The 21978-nt window shown below is 42.3% G+C and overlaps 1 protein-coding gene across 1 annotated transcript in view; it reads right to left on the reverse strand.

Moving 5' to 3' along the window:
* Window positions 1-21681, reverse strand: part of LOC139424150 (zinc finger protein ZFPM2-like) — a 143327-nt gene extending 121646 nt beyond the window's left edge. Inside the window, exon 1 of the mRNA XM_071175843.1 lies at window positions 21359-21681. Within this exon, the coding sequence (XP_071031944.1) occupies window positions 21359-21398 (40 nt within the window). The 5' untranslated portion in view covers window positions 21399-21681. The remainder of the gene's footprint in view (window positions 1-21358) is intronic.
* Window positions 21682-21978: the final 297 nt, after the last annotated feature.

A 21978-nucleotide genomic window follows, 5' to 3' on the forward strand; every position in this document is an offset into this window, starting at 1 on the left:
CTGATGTTTACACCTGTCTCTCACTGAAGCTCAAGGTTTGCGCTCTCTAATTTAGAAAATCTACAGTATGCATATGAGTTTGTTGGCAGGGATTTAAATTAGGTCAGATATGGAATAAATCAATAGCAACCCCATATATACTTCTTCTTCTCTTTTCTCTCTCTCTCTCTCTCTCTCTCTCTGCCCTTCTCTGCTCAGAAGCTTGGCGATGAAGCAGCCTGGTGACTGCAGAAGTGTGATATGTGCAAATCACATTTGCAGATGAGCTTGAAACTCGCTTTTAATATTCAGATATCAGCCATCCCGCACTGGAAGCCCACTAAGACGCGATCCGGGGGGGGGGGGGGGGGGGAGCAAGATCCCCACGTCATTAAGGGAGTCGTTATAGCCCGGTTTACGTTTAACATATTCCACATAAAAATGTACAACCAAGTAAAAACATCACCAGTTATCAGGCGATAACAATGCAAATTGTCAAAAGCGCATGAAGATTTTGTCTAAATCCAAAGTCGTGTCTCACGTCTTTCTCGTGTCTGGGTTTAACATCCCCAGCTTATTGCTGCTTTCATTTCCTTCTCCTTTCCCTCTCTCTGAGAAGTCACATGTCTGTCGAGTCTGACTCTGTGAAAGGTATGTTTGCCACGAGATGCGAGTACACGTGTCTCTATAGCCTGCCAATTGCTCATCAAACACAGCTCTGGGAGGGAAGCTTGGCTGTGGTTTAGGAGGACATCCAAACAGCAATGCAGTGCCACCGGACGAATCAGACTAGCATCCAGCCTCCTGTTTACCCATTTGGTTCAAAATGAATGGCAACAAGAGACCGACCGTTCACCACCAACTGTTCATGAACCAACCGCCTTCTGTAGCCTACAACAGCAGCTATCAACAACAACAACAACGACGCCACCCAAAGGTTCATAGTTTCCTCTACTCGCCTCACACCCATCCTCTTCCTTCGCCATATATCCTCTCTGACACCCGTTTAGTTAAACGCTTGTAGCCCAAACTTTTTCATTGGATGACAGAGAACGTTGCCCCCTGCAATTTCCCCCTACCTCCCTCATTTCCCCGTGTCTTAGCCCCTGTGCCAGATTTGTCTCTGTGCCATTTTAATTACAGGGAGGCAATCTTTATGGTGGTATTCTGCGAGAACACCAATCTGCAGAAAAGGTGATAAGTAGAACTGCTACCCAGCTTTGGTATCAGTAATAAACAGACACTTAATTGAATAATTTGACCCAAGCGGCTGATCCTCTGAAATAGCATGTTGAAAAAATGATTTGGAATATTAAGACAGTTCAAATGTTTTGCATGACGCCTGCAGTACAAAAACATCAGTATCTTTGGCTGGTTGCCCGCGACTCTCCAACGTGGGCTATGGTGGGGTGTTGAGGAAGGAGATAAGTGAGCTGCTGGTACCCTGGAAGGGTTGAGACATGTGGGGGAGCAGTGTGCCTCCCTGCCTACTGAATCTGGTTCTGGTTCTGGGTCCAGCTACAGCCTCATGGAACTTGCCCCCAGCCAGGTGCTCTCCTCTCCTCCACAGCAGTGTCTTAAAGACAACGTCTCCCAGCTGCTTCCTGTTTAAGGATAGCGGTTACAGGATGATGACACAGATTCAACACTGCATCAGGTTTGTACAAGGCGGTAAAAACCTCTCCACAGTTCAACACTGATTTGACTGGTAGCATCATTTTGCGGGGAGACTATTTACAGATGCAGCAGAGTTATCAATCGAACAGACACACAATCCGAGTCCAATGTCACTTCTACTCATTATGGTAATAGTTAATACATGCAAATGAAAACATTCCGGCAATTTGATTTCTTTGAAGATAGTTTGCATATTGTCTTGGCCATGATGATGGAGCACTTTCCCTCAGCTTCAATTTATGCAAGGCTAGTTAGTTCATTTTTATCAGGTCCCAGTTCATTTCTAGGGCTACTGGAATGAGTTATCCCCCTCACTACTTAACTCATTAGGATTCAGGTACCATAAGCATATTTTTCACGCAATTGGTGTTTTTCTTAATTAAGAAACAAATGAATTCTCCCCAGCAAAATAGATGGAACACCGGGATAGGGTGCCAGGGGCCAGATGCAGTGCGGCTTAATTAGAAGTCACTCTATTGTCTGAGCTTTTTTTAATGAACCTCCAATCTAAATGGATATCAAAAAACCTTCTAGTAGAAAAAAAAAACGGTCCATTTAAAAGAATAGGAAAATAAAAGACAATGAAAGACAGACACAGCAGCGGGCTCACACCTACAGTTCAGAGAACACGGTGCCCTTGTCACCTCTGGATGAGGCCCGTTTAAATGTCTCGATCCCTTACGCTCCTCTCTGCTCTGTTCTGCTCCACAGCCCCTCCAGCTATGTCTAGTATTGTGCCAAGCCTACACAGCAACACTCGTTTCAACTTCTCATCAAAGGTGGCGGTTCCATTAGCCTGTGGATAGGTATCAACTAACTACTTCTGAAAGAGTTGAAGCTGTCAATTTCCTCTCGTAGTAGAAACAATTTGGTTGGTGTTGATAATTATCATACTGGAATCATTTTCGATGCAGCAATCTAACTTTGCTGTTAGGTAGTTCAAGGTGTTCCTCTATAGATTTGAACATTTAGGAGGGATATTAACGATATTGCATTTTGATGTCTCCTGAGATGAAACAACAATTCAACAACAATTCATGAGGCAAAACCCGTTCTAAAGGGAGAACAAAAGAAAAACTTCAGTTCCGTTTTGATGCGTTTTTGAAAGAGAAGAACTTGTGTGAAGCAAAATCATTTAGGTCAGCTTGCTGCTGCTGCCTGTGTTGGGTTGGGTGACTGAAGGCGATAGCATCGGGGCTGTTTTGACTGAAATAAAAACCACAGCATGTCCACATGTTCTGCCAAAGCCATCAGTTCTTCTTCAGACGGCATGGCTTAGAAGCTCCCCGAGGACGGCCCAGTGCCCACTGATACGGGCCCAGGAACCGTCCATCTTGTCCAGGCCAAGTATCCCCGTGCCCAAGGGCTGTGCCATCAATGCCACAACTAGCGCCAGGACTGGATCCAACCCAGGCCCTGCAATCCATTTCAAAGGATTTTTTATGGATCAGGTATGCAGTGTGATTTCCCTTTCCCTTTGTAATGCAGCGTGTCAAAGGTGAGCTTGGCCGACTTTTAAGTCATATAGTCGTTTTTTTGCGTTTCATTTGGGTAGAGAACACATAATTGATTTCAGAGTTTCCAAATGTCATGTTGGAAGAGATTAGGTGGAACGAAAAACTGCCCTGAAATCAACTGGCATATATAGGTGAGTTGATTCAGAAGAAGGTAGGTATCCTCCACTATTGACGCTTTGATCATTAAAAAAGTAGTCATTCATCTAGAGCTAAACAAGTGTTACGAGAGCTTCTCAGACCAATAGAATGGCCAGGGGAATGTGTGTGCTGTGTACTACCTTCTCCGTTACTAGAGGAACACATTCACACTGGAGGGTGATTTAAGACAACCCCCATTTTAACATTGCATTCTTATTACTTTTATAATGAGTTTAAATGATGTCTAAAAACCTGTTTACTGCAACATGCATCCATGCATAGAGTTTACAGAAATTGTGTGGTTTCTTTGTTAATTATTTGCATATTAATTCCAGTGTAGAGTTCAGACAGTGCAAACTGATCTGTTAAAGGAAGTTACTTCCTCCCCTATTAAAAAGTCATGTTTTAAACACCTCTTACTTATCCTCAAAATTACCATAATCCCTGCGATGCTCACCCATGTGCTTTCTCTCTTTTATGTACAGCATTACTTGTTTATTTATATCTCTGAATGAGATTAGAGACACAGATTATAGTGCAGAACCATAAATAGCCATCAAAGACTGCTACAGGATAATGTAAGTCTCTCACTGATCTCTGTCTGTCTGTCTGTCTGTCTGTCTGTCTGTCTGTCTGTCTGTCTGTCTGTCTGTCTGTCTGTCTGTCTGTCGGGGGACACAGACACACCGACACAGACACACCGCAGGTAAACATACCAATGTAATATACGCTAGTACATTACCACGGTCTTGTCCTCTAATGCTACAACATTATCTTGGATCCCAAGGAGGACGTGCTGGAGAAACCATCAGTTCAATACAATGACATCAGTAACCTAGTTGCATAAGCCTAGTGATACTATACCAAGGCAGGAGCAGTCTGCTTGACAGCTCAAAATAAATTAGGTGGCACAGAAGTATAGATGAATTATATGGATTATTAAAATGAGGTTAATATGTCAACTAACTGTGAACACTGGACATGCCAAATGCATGAGGACGTCAGCTTACTCCACACAAACATTCACTCCAGTGTGACACCTTCTCTTCCCACTGATTTACAAACACACCTTTTGACAACTGAATTGTCACAAGCGTTCTGTCTAACGTTGAAACGAACGTCTCAACTAGGAAGTCATCTGACCAATTACCGTTGGCAGGACGGAGAGGCCTGTCATAGTGATTATTCATGAAGAGTAACAGCACTGACTTTCATGCCAAAAAGTGAATCGAGTTAAAAACACACCAAAGACAAAAACTGACATCAGCCACAGTTTTGAGAAACAGTGGAAACTAAAAGCTAGTGAGCAGTGAGGCAGATTTTCCTGTGGCTGCATGGATCTTGGGGTGGATGGTTGTTTGGTTGCCTAATTATTTATCCTACTGGCTTTATGGCTCTCATTAATTTCCCCTCTCTTTACCTTCCATTGAAAGTCTGAAGTCAACCTGCATCTGGTGCAGATAACGACCATGCGGCCGGGGTTTACGCAGTCTCCTCCCCTCCCCTCCCCCCACCCACACCTTCACAAGAGAAAAGGAGCGCTCTTTCATAGAGACTCACAGGATAATGGTGTTAGAAATAGGACACTTTGTGGCGCGCTTAAAAAAATAGCCAGTGGAATTTGTTGAGCTGCCTGTATCTCTTCATTCAGTGGAATCAGCAGGGCCTTCAGAAAGAATTCATACCCCCTGACATATTCAACATTTTGTTGTGTTACAGCCGGACATTCAAAATGGATTAAATACGTATTTTTTTTCTCACCAATCTGCACACAATACTCCATAATGACAGTCTTTCTAAGTCTCTAAGAGCTTTGCACACCTGGTTTGAACCATATTTGCCCATTTTTATTTTTTTTATTCTTCAAGCTCTGTCAAATTGGTTGTTGATCATTGCTAAACATTCATTTTAAGTCTCACCATAGATTTTCAATCTCCCAGTGTCTGGTGGAAAGCAGACTAAAGCAGGTTTTCCTCTAGGATTTTTTATCCTGGAAAACTCCCCGGTCCTTAACGATTACAAGCATACTCATAACATGATGCAGTCACCACTATGATTCAAAATATGGATAGTGGTACTCAGTAATGTGTTGTATTTAACACATTTTGTGTAATATTACATTAGTGCTTTGTTGCAAACAGATATATTCTGTACAGGCTTCCTTCTTTTCACTCTGTCAATTACTGTATGTTAGTGTGGTGGAGTAACTACAATGTTGTTGATCCATCCCCAGTTTTCTCCACTTTGACATTGTGGCACATTGTCTGTAGACCACTGACATCTTAATTTTATCCATTTAAAATTCAGGCTGTAAGCCAGGGTGCGAATACTTTCTGAAGGCACTGTGTGGCAAGCTTACTGTATCACACTGCAAAGACATTGTAACAGAAAAATAACAAGTTGGAGAGGGGGAGAGAGGTAGGGTGAGATGGAGAGTCATGGACATCATTGAACAACTCAGCAGTCACTGATTTCTATTTTAGCGTGATCACACACACACAAACACATTTTAAATAAAACATTTTTTAAAGAGGCTGCTGTCAGAGATTTTGGGAAGATGGCTGTCTCCTAGACCTGTGGTGTGGTACTAAGATCACACCCCAGCAGGGATAGGGAAGTCTGGGACAGCAGGGCTGTAATAGGGGCATCTGTCCTTCCCTGCTGTCCCCAATCTGGTGCCTCGCTCTGCTCCTCTCTGCTCTGCTCCACCAGACTCACCTTAGGCCAACACAGACAACAACCCTGACCTGCATGTTATTAATTTACAAACCACTAACTAAACGACCAATTGGAGCTGTTCTTCCGGCCGAGGAGCCAAGAAGCAAAGTGAATTGATAGAGATGCTTTCACCGCCCGATCGGTCACACTTTCAAACCAGCAGAGACACAGTGGGAAAGAATTGGTGAAAAGCAAATACAGTACAGTCAGGGAGTAGGACTTCAAAAGGCAGTTAGACGGCACAGACTACATAGACAGTAGAACGCTGCATAATACACAACACAGAAAATGTTTAAAGAACTCTGGGTGATTGCTTTCAAGTTTGTCTTTACAGGGGAAGCCGGGCCATTCATTTCTCTATTTTGCAATGCAAAGGAAAATAAATATTGCAGTCTTTGATGGCTCATGAATTTGTACAGTTCTCAGCATATCAGGCAGACATTTTTCTTTCTTGTGTTTTTCACTCCATATGTTAGGCCTTGGGCCTACTGACAGAGATATCTGTCAGACGTGGAAAACTCCCAAATAGCCAAAAAAAATCCAAGACGTAGGCTACATTTGCATTCATTTCAACGAATGTTTCACGTTATTGTGCACTGTTGCATGAGGCTCGTCAACTGTCTTTTTCTCTTCTCTATAAATATATACAATAGCCAGTCAAATGTATATTAATGTTACTAATGAATTTAATTGAAAATAAGTATTTTCACAATAGATATGTCTCCTTCCACTGCCCTGGTTCTGTCCCTCAATCCTGGGGCCACTGTCAGAGCCAGGAGGTCATGAGTCTGGCCAGTCAAGATAACACACACACACACACACACATGCACACACACGCACACACACGCACACCCTGATGAGATGATCTGAGAGAAGAGGGATGCATCGTCTCTCTCACTGGCTGACTGACGGACGGAAGACAACAAGCTGGAGGTAGAACCATAAACACTACCATCACTATCCTTACAGGTCACCTGGTTGCTCCTCTGCTAATGGATGCAGACACTATTGGGACAAATTCATTGATTCCCATGGGGTTAATTAAGAGAATAATTTGTCACAAATAGGACTTAAACTATTGGATATATTACATTCAATAATATAAAAGGACTAATGTAATATTGCCACCTATGGCCTAGGTTTTGCTGATCAAAGCAGTGGAAAGAATAAGATGCTGTTCATCTTCAGTACAGTACATATTAGTGTTGTCCCCTTCTGGGATCTGGGTGTATCATACAATACAGGAAGTCCTATTTGATTGATCAGAGAGCACAAATAGTTATTCACCCTTTTTACTATAGTATAAGGTCTGGAGATGTAGGCAGGTTATTACTGAGTTGGTCAATATACATCACTTCCCCCAAAGGATTACACTTGTTATCTGAAATGATATTCCATAAAGTATGACCCCAGAAATACCAGTGGAGTCGAGTGCATTTTGATCTGGCTTATACAAAAAAAAACACTTTATTGGAATTAAGATCACAGTCAAGATTACCTGAGGAAACAGCAGTGAGATTTCTGTTTCTACTCCCCTCCTTCCACATCCTGCACGTTAGTCTTTCACTCTTGGGAGCCGCTGTGTGTGTGTGTACCACTATGATGTGTGAAAGCTGTTGAGGATGGCTATACATTTCAGAGAGACGCCCCATTGCATTCTCTCAGTATGTTTCTGGAACGCCCCCCCCCCCCCCCCCCCACACACACACACACACACACACACACACACACACACACAGAAACGGACAGTATGTCTATTAGTTGTACACAGGCAGGAGACAGAGTCACAGTGACATGGACAGTGGACAGAGAACAGTTACTGTACACACACTGCTGTTACTCCATGGATACAGCCACTGTATTCTCTTCCAACCTCCAGCTGATCTTTACTCAACAGGGCTCTGTCTGCATGGTTAAAGCACCCTCTTGGGAGTCTCCCCGAAGTAGTTTGCTGCCTCCATAAATATATTTGTTTACCTTGCAAACTGCTTCCAGCGAATACTTCTTCCATTGAATTATAGCTTTTCCACTCAGGGGAATTTACATAGTGACTAAGCTGAGTATGGTTAGATAGATAGATAGATAGATAGATAGATAGATAGATAGATAGATAGATAGATAGATAGATAGATAGATAGATAGATAGATAGATAGATAGATAGATAGATAGATAGACAGACAGACAGACAGACAGACAGACAGACAGACAGACAGACAGACAGACAGACAGACAGACAGACAGACAGACAGACAGACAGACAGACAGACAGACAGACAGACAGACAGACAGACAGACAGACAGACAGACAGACAGACAGACAGAGATTGGACATGTGATCTGATGATGATGAGTGTTGGGTGTATGCTATCACACAGACACTGTAAGTACATTCTAATTAGCGGATGTATGCAGGACACCGTCCATATTGGATGGGTATCAAAAAGCAATCAACGCTCCATCACTGATGAGCAGCCTGTGTGTGTGTGTGTGTGTGTGTGTGTGTGTGTGTGTGTGTGTGTGTGTGTGTGTGTGTGTGTGTGTGTGTGTGTGTGTGTGTGTGTGTGTGTGTGTGTGTGGATGGAAAGATGTGCTGCTGCTGCTAGTGGTGGTGGTGCTGGACTCAGAGGCGAGACGGCTTTCACAAACCTCCATAATGCCATGCAATCACAAGACATTATGCACAGATCTGAACTCCAAAGCCACAGGATGAAAAAAAATCAAGGGAACATTTTGAGTTGAGTTCCTCATTCAAAAAAGAACTGATTATGATGAGCTCTCTTCTCTCCACTTCTTTTTTTCATGCAGATGTTGAGAGTGAGAAGTGTTGAAAGTGACTCTCCAATGTTAAAATATGGGCAAGAAACCCACAATCAGCCAGAGAGTGAGTCATCAGATAATCACCATAATAGAATAGAGAAGAAACACAGATTCAATAGTTTGGAGAATTATTTGTGTACTGGACCCTTAATGGATAAAAACAACTTCAAAATCAAATCAACTACAAATCTTGAGATAAACAAATTACACAGAAAATATCTGTTTTGATGCATTTATGATGAACACCAGAGACTAATCAACAACTCTGTGGTTCAACATTACTACTAATGTTTAAACCACTAACATCCCCACCACCCATTATCAGGGTAGTTATCCACCCCTCACCTAAATACAACCTATACATTCCTTATGACCAAGAGTTGTGGCCCCAGGCTCTAAGCAGAGGCCAGGCATGGGCAGTGACACACACAAAGAGCATCCGTTAGCTAGCGACGTACCGAAAGGGACTCTGTATCAAAATCTTATCTTCAAAGGACTGGGCATGGGCTCAGGGGAGCAGTGGCACCGCCTCCACACAGGCAGGCAGGCAGGCATGCACAGAGGGGGGATTTGGACCTGCAAGCAGGAACCAGGCAGAGATCTCTCGGCCAGCGCCCAGAGCCCCAGACCTCCTCCAACACGCCCGCGGTGCGGGGGGGAGGGGGGGGGGGGGGGGGCAGGCAGGGTTCCTGCACATGCGGCACGACATCAGTGAGCTGATCCCCAACCATCAATTGCCTGCCCATTTGCTTCCTGGCCCCGGCCACGGCTGGCGGTTGGGATCTGAACTCAACTTAGACACAGAGTTTCTGCATTTCACAGATGGCTGTGAGAGGCTTTGCGTTGAGGGGGGGAGCGGGGTAGTGGGGTCCGTCGCCTGGACCCAGAGCGGGGCAGATTTCACACCGTGGTAGAGCAGCGCTAAAGCAGGCCGATGTTAATCCACTCACTGAGGGGAAGGCCTGGGGCGATTCCGCTGCCCGGCCGCCGTCTACCCCCACAAAGCCATAAATGGTGCATTATACAACTGGGCCTCAGACATACTGCTGATACGCTGATAGGTGGCAGACAAAGACCAAAGCAACCACAGGAACTGGAGCTGTAGAGGAGCACCATGCAGGTACAGTATGAACACACACTCTCTCCCTCTCTCACATACTGTAGACCTACTGTAGGTAGCCTATACAATACCTGCTTAGGGGATGCTTCTGTTCTGTTATTATTCATCACTGATTTAGGTCATGATGTTTTCAACGTCTTAGTTCAGGCTCAAGACAGAGCTGGACACTCTATGCTCTACAGTACAATACAAAAACCAGTGTTGAATCACAGTGAATACACATCTAAAGTTACCAGAAGTGTTGTAGAGTGTTTGAACTTATGAAAGGCAATCCCAGGAATGAAAGGAGAGTGAAACATATAAACCTGGGGGATTGAAATAAATGACTAGGGAGAAATATGGGAAAACGATAAGGCAGCTGCAGCTAAAGCCCCAGAATGAGATGTTTTACATGAAACTAAGAACTGCATTTCAGATAAAACCAGCCACCCTGTTTAGACATCACTTGCAGGGACATTGGAAAGATATGAGTTGAACTAAAATGTTTCTGGGCAAAATGCTACAAATAACACAAAAACTTCAGTATATTGGTCTTCACTCAAATAACAACATTGCCTGACAAACATCTTTGATAAATAAAGTTCATTACTTTTTCACTGTGTATAATGGGGTTTTTATCATCACGCCAAGCATTGCTGAAGGATTGAAGCATTGTAACGGGACACCATAGGTCAAACACGTAGGATATAATTATTATGTTCATTACAAATCCCTTTTATTCTCCTGGAGGAGTCTTTGACAAGAAGGTTGTCATTTCAACCACTTCAAACAAACAGTGGTTGCTTTCCCTAATGCTGGCTGGATGGACGGTTTCCATTGTCTGAACATCTCTTTGGGCTAATCCCTGTTTTGTCAGGTTAGTGGTTGTAGTCAATAGAGGAGGAATGGTTTTTCAATGGAAGATGATTAAAAGAACTGATTCGTAATAGTGCAGTTTGACTGCTGTTATCATAGCCACTTCATTCCAAGTGAGACCCTGATGTTGAAAGCGTCCCCTAGACAAAGCTAATGGACGATAGAGTCCTGTTAAATGGGGACGGCCCAGCCTGGCTGTCTGAAGAGACAGGTTCTACTGCATCACACACACCACTCACATTACTGAATCACCAACATGCTGCCCTTCATAATAATTTCCATAAGGCTGTGTGTGTGTGTGTGTGTGTGTGTGTGTGTGTGTGTGTGTGTGTGTGTGTGTGTGTGTGTGTGTGTGTGTGTGTGTGTGTGTGTGTGTGTGTGTGTGTGTGTGTGTGTGTGTGTGTGCGTGCGTGCGTGCGTGCGTGCGTGTGTGTGTGTGTGTGTGTGTGATCACAATATCACATAAACAGCGGCATCGTTGTGGCTGTCGAAAAGTATAGCCATATCATTTTTGGATGACTTTAGATTTTAGTAAACAGTTGTACCTAAAATCTGCTGTGACTTCCAGACTCCAAGACCAGCTAACTGGATATAGAGATGACTTCACACTATTCAAAGAGCAGTGGACTAGACAATACCTTATTAACTTGGAGATCCAGTATCTTACCACATCTCACAAAGACTTTGTACTGGGAAAGGATTCTCTGTTGGTGGTTTTGGAAGGGCTGATGCTGAGGACGATGTAGACGTAGAGGGTTGTGGTGGATTGTGTTTGTTTACAGTACGCATCTAATCATCCAATCATTCAATCATTCAATCATCCAGTCATCCATTGTCACTGTTCATTGTTCAACCCTTCAGAAACCACAGAGAGAGTTGCTGTAGTTTCCACCTCAAACAACTTCCATGTTCTCACTGGTTAGCTGGTTCATACTATGGTACCACGTAGCATTATCAGATCCTGCTGACAAGAACAGATTTACCCCAAATGAAAGCTGTTGTTCATCTTATTCAATACTCCAAAGGAAAATTATATTCAAATGACTGAGAAGGAAATGTTACAGTCTAGGGCTAATGCTGACCACAGGGCCAGTGAGCTATATTTTCCAACTATAGTCAGTCATTCCATAGAATATTACTAGCTGTGACGGTATGTTCTGTCTTTTTTCACGAATCTTAGCAACATTTCCCTGTTTGTTAAAGCAAGCTGTTGAGAAAAAGAGAGAGAGAGAGAGAAGGAGAGGAGAGAAGGAGAGGAGAGAAGGAGAGGAGAGAAGCCCTTGACCTTTTTGTCCTGAAGATTTGCCTAGCTTCCCCTCACTCTAATCTAGAGAGTGAAATCATCTGATCCTAAACTAACTGTCAACTGCTTGTGATGGCGGCAAAGCCAGAGACATCACTCAATCACTTTCTTCTACTTTCTTCCCCTGTTTTGCTCGAGCTTATCATCTGACCCAGTTGTTATTCTGTTTCAGAAGCTTAAAAAACTTCATTATGGTCAAATGGGTCTCTTTGGAGAATCCCAGACACATGGTTCACACAGAGAGAGCACGGTCTGCTCTGGGTTCTAGGTCTGTGTAGACCAGCATGTTACACCCACTAAAGCATCACCACCATTTTATCACGGACGTTAATACCATCCTTTTATAGAGACAGAAATCAATAGTTTTCAGTTAGACTAAACTGGGACTCTAAGTATCATGTCTTGAATGAGAGGATGCTTTTAGCGTTTAGCCAAGCGATCTGTGGTTTGGTCCTAGGGAATGGCTGATTGGTGGAACCTTGGTTAAAAAAAACCACATCTGATATAATAAGGCAAAGCATTTTGCTCGGCCAAAGCTACTCAGTCACTGTCACCAAACCAGTCTTTAGCAATTACCAGATTAGAATTCTTTGAGATGAGATCCACTGCTGCCTGATTCTGAAAGGCAGGTAGGCAGTTCCATCACCATCTCACTTCATAGCTATTTGTTTGACATAGTTCAAACTGCTGGGGACTAATTACAGGACAGGAGAAATAACACTTTACAACCTGTCACTCTTCTCATCACAGCCAATCAGACTCACTTCTTCCTCCAATCTGATTTGCATAATCTCATTTAAAACATAATCGATCAACATCAGCCACTGACAATTGGCATATCATTCCATTATGAATATTTGCATGCATCCAGGCTAATCATATGCAGATATGCCCTCTGATCAGGGGGATGTAAACTGGGCTGTCAACAGCCGTACGCGCTATGCTGCCACGCTATGCTGCGAATCAAAACATAGCCTCTTTAAAGTATTAACATGTTTTGAAGTTTGTTTTATATTTTCAGCACATTTGACATAAATTGTTTATCTATTTACAAAGCTTTGTCATTAGTGATTTTCCAGTGAACCCTTAGCAGTGCTGTGTGTTTTGTGCTGTTGGGCCCAGAGAAATGCTGATGTACAAATTGAACTGAAAGGCTTGCTCCTTAATCCGCTGTAGCCACCTATCCCTTAACTACGACGTCTGACGTGTTTTATCCTTAATGCCCAAGAAATGCAAAGTTCTATCTTCCCCGGTTCTAGTCCTTCACAGCCTTGGCTAATTCCTGCCAAGAGAGAGACTTAAACGTAACAGCTATTAGGGCTTCATTTTCTGCCGTGCCAACTCATATCTTGGTCAAAAAAATGATGTTGACTAAATCACCCCTTTTCAGTCACCTAATATGTCATGGAAAATCAAAACAAAGGACGTTGTTGCTCCTGTGAGGGTGAAATTGTAGACTTTTGTTATTACCTCATGTTCACAACTCATTTTTACATTCACAGCTGCTAGGCTGAGTCACTTCCTCTATCCTCAAGGGCCTGGATTCAACCAAACCTGCACTGCAGGAAACTGGCACACCAGAAAATACATTTGCAGTGATAATGCATGACTTTGTGAAAACACTGTAACTAATAGCACATTATTAACACAACATTTGACCATTGAAACAACACAGAACTCATTTGGATTTGAATTGAAACATTTTCTCCCCACAAAATATACATGGGAACTGTATTTCTCCACAGTGGGGAAAAGTTTCCAGAGAAATTCTAGAACACTAGAGTCCTTGAACATTCTGCTTTAGAATAGAACAGAGGAAGGCAAGTGTTGATCTTCTAAGCTGTTTAAAAGCCCAAACAGAACCCATAATATCCATATCCATAATATAACATGACGTCAGACGACAAAAATCACTCCGATATTGGGGAGTAACCTCAGAAAAGCCCTTAATTGAGCGATATCTCCAGCCATCACGACAGATAACTGTGCAGCCATCACCAAGGTGAAAGGGAATTTACAAGTTAAATGAAAGAATTCATGATGTGTGGTGGCTCTTTTACTCCCTGGCTGTTTCCCCTCTTGGCAGGGGCCAAATAGAGAATGTTAAATGAGGCAATTGTGTCCCGAAGGCAAAAAGAGAGGGAGGAAAAAAACATGTTCCTGTGTGCTCCTAGCCTGAGGACTATCCTCCTGCTGATGAGGTAGAGGCATGGCGTGCATCCCAAATGTATCCCCTATATACTGTAGTACACTATTTTTGACCAGGGCTCTGGCCAAAAGTAGTGCACTATATAGGGAAAAGTGTACCAATTGGGCCATAGTCATAGAGGGACCCAGCAGATCCCTACACCACCAGGCCAACTTCCTGTGAGACCAGACCCTGGTCCACCTCCCTGACACATCATGATGATGCGCAGACCCACACATGATTATATTCATATCATATCAACATGCACATGGCAAAGTCACATCCTGGAAAAACTGGCCATATTCATAATATACACAAAGACTTTATCGGAAAAAAAAACTAGCCTAACGCTATGTTATCTACAATACAGTTTTTTAGGAACTGTGCACCATGATAAATGTGGCTGATACAAGGATATACCCAAATCTATCAATTTACTTATTATTCAATATGCCAAATAATATATGTGAATGTTTATGGTGTCGTGATGAAGAGAAGTGTCAGGATGTGTATAGACACTGGTCTGTAAACATTGTATTGTGTGTCTGACTTGGCATCCTATATAGTGGGAAGGATGGCATTTCAGACTCAGCCTATGTCTGTAGCAGTAGGAAACGTACTGTCAGACAGCTATACAGACATACTCCGTGTTGACACGCTGACACTGATAATCAAAGCCTTGTTTGGGTCTTAAAAGGACGTACTTGAACAACAGCTGGACTAGAGGCCATAGCTATCCTATAATGGCCTTTGGAGAGTGATCAATATTCAAATCTAAACATCTCTGTTGTGATTAGAATGCAGCCCTCTTCTTTTCTCCCCTCCCCGAAACAACAAGAAAAAAAGCTTAAATCGATGATCTTAGAGTCTAAACTAGATTCCTAAGCAGTTTGCCACTCTCTGCAGCAAGATAAGATAAACTCTCTTTGACCTAAGAGATGAAGTTGCCATGACGATCAGGGAGTCCACTTTCTCTATTGATATTTTGCTGATGTAACAACAAATGGAACCAGATCCGGCTCCTGATAGCTGTGATTAATTAATACACATATTGATCCGTACAAGCTAGAGACAAGGCTATTAACTCAAACGGCTGAAAGTCAATTGTTACCTGGGGCTCAAAAGTCATCACTTGATATCAAATCTAAATAAACTGAGGAACAAACGATTAGGATTTGTTGGGGCACAATTACCTATTATTTTATTTCATTTACAACGGCATGCAAACGAAAAGGGACGTACGAGAGAACATGTCCTTTTAATAGAAATTCTTTGAAAGGGACTGAGCCATCTAATCCTAACCCATCTCTGTAGCCAGCAGAGCAGCACTAAAACCGAAAAACACTTTTGTGATCAGATCCTGAAAAACAACAATCCATGTTGAATCATCCATTGACAACTATGAAGGAGAAGATAATGGCTTGCAACAGTGAAGAGTCACTGGGATAACGGTGGTGGAATTACAGGAAAGAGGAAGACAAAGAGGAAACAGGAAATGACCTCCACCTTTTGAAACCAGCAACCCAGCGACCAATGCCCACATCTCATTGTGCTGTTCAAGCTGCACTGCAGCACCACTGTAACACACACACACACTCACACCCACTCACTCACACACACACTCAGCAGCCATGCCAACTTCAGCTCAGCCTCCACTTCAGCTGGCAGTTTTTTCAACAAAGGAAACACACATCCATCCACACTCTACATTCCATTTCATAGTTGCTAATGTTATATCCGAAATGTGGCCTATAAAACGGGCGCTTAACGTCAATCTGACATACAATCGCAACAACAATACTTGAAAGTATAAATGTTAAATAAAATAGCCAGAAATCATGTGAAGACTGGAGACAGCATGCTATTTGCATACATTGGTGGTGCAACATCAGTGCTTGAGAAAGAGAGTGAAGGCGAACCGGGATCCATCCGCCAAGACGACGAGGAAGCAACACAACACAAGCTGTTATTGGCAGGGAACAGATGTTTGAGGGAAAGTTGGCATTCAACAACCATTCTTCATATGACAGAAATCTATGAGGAGCACAAGAGAGGCAGCGTGATTGTCAGGCGAATGAAAAAGAAACCCTTAAATACGAGAGGCTGGCATCCGAACACAGATATGATGATTCCCCCCCAAAACATCAGACTGCTTGAGTTGATTTACAAGTTGATTCAGCTGTGACAGAGGTCAAATAGAAGACAGCACTTCTCCTAGGCAGATTACCTTTCATGACAGAGCACAGGCCTAAAGTTGACCACAATCCCCAGTCTCACACACACTCACGTATGAACAAACACACACACACTCACACACCCGCATGCATGCACAGCCAAGCACACACACACACACACACACACACACACACACACACACACACACACACACACACACACACACACACACACACACACACACACACACACACACACAGAAAGTAGGCGTAGGCAACCAATTCAGTAAACACTAATATATAATACAGTAGTTATCCTTGTAGAATGAACATATACATACTCATCACAGTGTAGTTTAATTTCTGCACAGTACAAGTTCTGGACTCTGAATGGTTTAACAGCAGAGAGGAGCAGTCCTGTATCTGGTAAAGGACTAGTTAACGCTACAACAGGAATTCACGAAGTCACAGGCAGCACCATGTACTGTAGTGAAGACAACAGTTAGGCCAGGGAAGAGTGCTAAGTCAATTTAATAAGCACATCTGACATTGGATGTCTTGTGCACGGCCCTCTCAACACCCTTCCAATAGGATTCCTCCATAAACAACACTGGGGGAAGAGGCCCCCTACATCATCTCGGCTCATCTACACGCCACCAAACTTTGGGAGCAATTTTACAGAAAAATGACTCTGAGGGGAGGCGTTTTCCATTCAGCTCTGTTCATATCTCTGCCTTCCTATTAAGAATCAAAATGTACCCCTCAGTGGGAGAGGTATGGACACACCACAGCATAGCACTAGGAGCCACAGAGAGGTGAGACGGGGGAGGGAAGGAGGGAGCCTTGAAGGAATTCACATATTCTCCTCTAATCACAATCCGCTGAGCATCAGCCATATTTCCATAATTTCTGTCAAATTTAGCTGATCTACTTTGGAGCGGCTAGCTGGCAATCTGGGCAATTTATTGGCATATTGGCACGGGGTGATAAGGCTAGAAACAACAGCAGCTAGCAGCTGGCCCACAGAGATGGACTGATAACATTGATATGTGCTCCCATACAAAACACCTCCTCCACTATCTCCCCTTTCTATCAAACTCTTATTACAATAAAAGTGTATGGGTTTTTATCCCTTTCTTGGGAGAGGAAGAGAGGCAAGGAGGGAGGGATACAGGGACGACCCAGAAATATAGAAGAAAAAAATCAGATGTAACGTTTCAGAGGAAAAAAACAAGGGGGAAATACATAATTTATCACAGTATTATCGGGATATCCAGGCAGCCTAATCAAGGAGCACTGAGTGACTATTTTTTGCCTTATCATCCAAAGTGGTGGAAACGGAGAGGGAATTATCAGCCGGCTGCAGATTGCTGGGTTGGAATTTTAATGGTAATAATCGGGTTTCTGATGGTATATCTTCCCTGCTTATCTTTTCCATTATCTGTCCTTATCTCCCCAGTCATCGGAGCAAATTAATGGTGCTCTTTCAGCTTCGCCTTTTTATCACCGCTCAGAGAGCACCCAAGGGGAAGGAATAAGCAAAATATTAAAATACTGCATAAATCACAATTTTAGATAACGGCCCAATGTATGCAGGATGGGGGGGAAACTGCGCCCAACAACCTTTTTGTCCTTTAGAATGACTGTCTGCGCTGACTTTCTGTGCATTGCCTGGTTCCTGGTCCTCAGGCCTTTCCCTAGCTCCTAGTTCCTGGTCCTCAGGTCTTTCCCTAGCTCCTAGTTCCTGGTCCTCAGGTCTTTCCCTAGGTCCTAGTTCCTGGTCCTCAGGCCTTTCCCTAGGTCCTAGTTCCTGGTCCTCAGGCCTTTCCCTAGCTCCTAGTTCCTGGTCCTCAGGTCTTTCCCTAGCTCCTAGTTCCTGGTCCTCAGGTCTTTCCCTAGCTCCTAGTTCCTGGTCCTCAGGCCTTTCCCTAGCTCCTAGTTCCTGGTCCTCAGGCCTTTCCCTAGCTCCTAGTTCCTGGTCCTCAGGCCTTTCCCTAGCTCCTAGTTCCTGGGGTAGGACACATCGATGTTTCCTTTGACCTTTCTGTTTCTAACTAATGCTTTAGTTCTTTCAACACTGTATCCTCACTCCTCACCTCTCATTAACAACCTCTTACACATGACATAGTAATTCAGGCACGCCTGGGTCACAGTGGATATGAGGATGCTCACATCAAGGCAGTACTTCTTTGCTTGACAACAAAATTCAGAGGCATCCTCCTTGTGATTGGTTCTTACACAAGTGGGTTTAGCACATCATGCTAGGCTATAGTATACAGGTTTGTGCGTATTCCTCATAGATCAGCAATGCTTTCTCTGCTCAAAATAATCATGAATAGCAACACATGCATACCAATTACACTGTAATTATACCGAGCAGAAAAACAGTTTTTTTCTTCGTATTATCATTAAATTACAACAAACATCATTTAAATTGTTCGGTCTACATCAAAAGAGTCTTGGAGCGTTTGCATTGAATCTATAACCGGTAGGTTCATAATTCAGAACCATGATACCCACTTACATTTGGTAATCAGAACCAATTTTCTAAGTGTTCTTTGAAAATATATTCATAGGTACTGAAAAATATATTTCCGACAATCAACTTCTTAACTTGCCTAAAATACTAAAATGACGTAAAATATGTTGAAACTGTAAATGCATAAAACAAGCTGTGGCCGTGAGTGACAAGCCTTTGAAGATCTTTTAGAAAATAGACCTTTGCAGTAATGTATTGCCATTTTGCAGATACTGCAACAACAACAAAATTAACGTTTCAAAATCTTCCTGGAATATATAATTACATTTTGTTGACAGCCATATACAGTGCAATCAATTACTGACTAATCGTAACCACTATTAAGTAAATTCCTCATGTAAAAAAAGAATCCTAATTTACACACACACAGACACACACACTGTATAAATGAAGTATATATGTCTACACTGTGCTGTATCCACATTACCAATCACACTATTACTGGAATAACTATTTCACATATTGAAACAAAAAATATATTTTTGAGTTATCTAAAATATCTTGTGAGTGGACAGTACTCATTATTTTTTCTCGTCATGTCTATAAGTCCGACAACAATGAGACATCCCAAAGGAGTCTCTCCCTACCTGCTCTTCAAATAAACCCAAGTCGTAGGACAAGGGATTCCCAGTGAATCAGCCCGACGTAAATGACATGGTCAATATAGAATAACCACATAGACAGTCATACAGCTAAATGACATGGTCAATATAGAATAACCACATAGACAGTCATACAGCTAAATGACATGGGCAATATAGAATAACCACATAGACAGTCATACAGCTAAATGACATGGCCAATATAGAATAACCACATAGACAGTCATACAGCTAAATGACATGGTCAATATAGAATAACCACATAGACAGTCATACAGCTAAATGACATGGTCAATATAGAATAACCACATAGACAGTCATAGAGCTAAATGACATGGTCAATATAGAATAACCACATAGATAGTCATACAGCTAAATGACATGGTCAATATAGAATAACCACATAGGACTGTATTGTACAGTAGGTTCACTACACTGCTGATAACAAGAAAAGTATGATGAATACGGTGAATCTTTGCCGATACAAAATGAAAAAAGACACAATAAAAAGTCACCGTTGTTTTCAAGTCTCTAAAGAGCAGACCTAAAATGCAACGTTGCTATGACCACTGTTAGTATGATACATTTCCACTGGGAAGCCTGCTAGGCCAGCCATTTCAATTCCACATTTGGAATTACATAAACACATTTCACAGCTTGTTTAAAATCACAGGAAATAAAATCCATATAGATCCATTCTGTCTGGTGTCACATGGTATTTCACTCAAAGCGTTGGTATTTGAAGTGATTGAAATAACCCTTGAATTATCAGAGATCCAGAGGCACAATGCTTTGTTGAAATGGGGATCAAACTAACAACAAGTACATGTAGTACTATTAAAAACACTGTCCATTGTATTTGACATATATATTTTAGTTATTATATTACCATGAACACTTTTCAGTATTTTTTTATGTATATAACATGTCCAGTTATAATTGTGTATAACCAATTATATATTTAGACAGTGACACAATCACTACCTACTCTGCAGAATGATTAGGGTTCATGCTATTATTGTAAAAGTTTTAATTTAGGTTTAATTTATTTATACAGTTTGTGTGTGTGTGTGTGTGTGTGTGTGTGTGTGTGTGTGTGTGTGTGTGTGTGTGTGTGTGTGTGTGTGTGTGTGTGTGTGTGTGTGTGTGTGTGTGTGTGTGTGTGTGTGTGTGTGTGTGTGAGAGAGAGAGAGAGAGAAGGGGGACGTTCCTCATTTGACTTAGGTTATTCAGTATATCTGACATTAGTATTACTACATAATTGCTTAAGATAAAATACTTCATTTGTTTAATTGGAAACAGAATTCCAAGAAGACAGTTTGCAAAGGTTATACACTCTTTAACTTTAGGTGTTTAATGTCTGAAGATCATATCAGCACATTATAATAAATCACAAGAATAGAATCCTGATTTGCTTGACATAAATATGTCAAATATTATAAAGTAACCTATCCACTTTTTAGCAAACACCAAGCAAACTCCTATATCTGTAAAAACATCATTTGAAAAGTCAGAAGATGGAACGCCTTTCTCAGCAATAGCATATGACAGAATATGATTGATCAAAAACATAACTCATTTATCAATGAACGAAACTACATCAACAGTATCAATTAAATCTGGGATTGCCAATTGACATCGGTGCTGAAGTGACTAGTCACTCACTAACCTAATTTAACTTCTCCAACAAGCTTTGGTAGATAACAGGACAGCGAGGCTGTAAAACTTACGTTTAATTTGCCTGGGGTTGCTCTGCTTCCTTCGGGACATGCCTGCTCGGAGCTGGTCAGGAGATCCAGGTGTAGCACTGACTGATCGATAGGTTTTGGTTCATCCAAGCACCGGTAGGGTTTGTGATGGAAATTGAGAAAGAAAGGGTGACGAATTATGGACACTTTTTTCAGAGTATGTCGCTCTGTCTCTTTCCTTTCTCTTCCTCTGATCTGCTCTATTTCTCTCTTGCTCGCTCTCTCTCTCTCTCTCTTTCACTCACTCTTTCTCAATGGCGTTCTCCGAGAAGAGGCTGCACTGAGTTGCGATCCGCACGGACTGACTGGGGAGGTGAAAGCGTTTCGCGCTTTTGTTTGAAGATAAGGTTTGTGCCTCCACGGGTACCGTAGACACCGCTTCTTAAACTTGACTTTTAGCTTGTGCTACCGAAGTAGTGATTTCTTAATTGTTAATTACTAGTGGAATGTCACATTTTGTGGGGTTAGCCAAATAATACTCAAGACATTTTGAACCACCAATATTTGGCGCGGGGTTTGGATATGCGTTTCTGTCGGTCCATTCCAATTCCCACCATGTCAAACTTGAAAAATGTCCGTTTTAGTTTTTAGATAAAATAATT

Source organism: Oncorhynchus clarkii, chromosome 2 (assembly GCF_045791955.1).
Source record: "Oncorhynchus clarkii lewisi isolate Uvic-CL-2024 chromosome 2, UVic_Ocla_1.0, whole genome shotgun sequence".
In the NCBI taxonomy this organism is placed as follows: domain Eukaryota; kingdom Metazoa; phylum Chordata; class Actinopteri; order Salmoniformes; family Salmonidae; genus Oncorhynchus; species Oncorhynchus clarkii.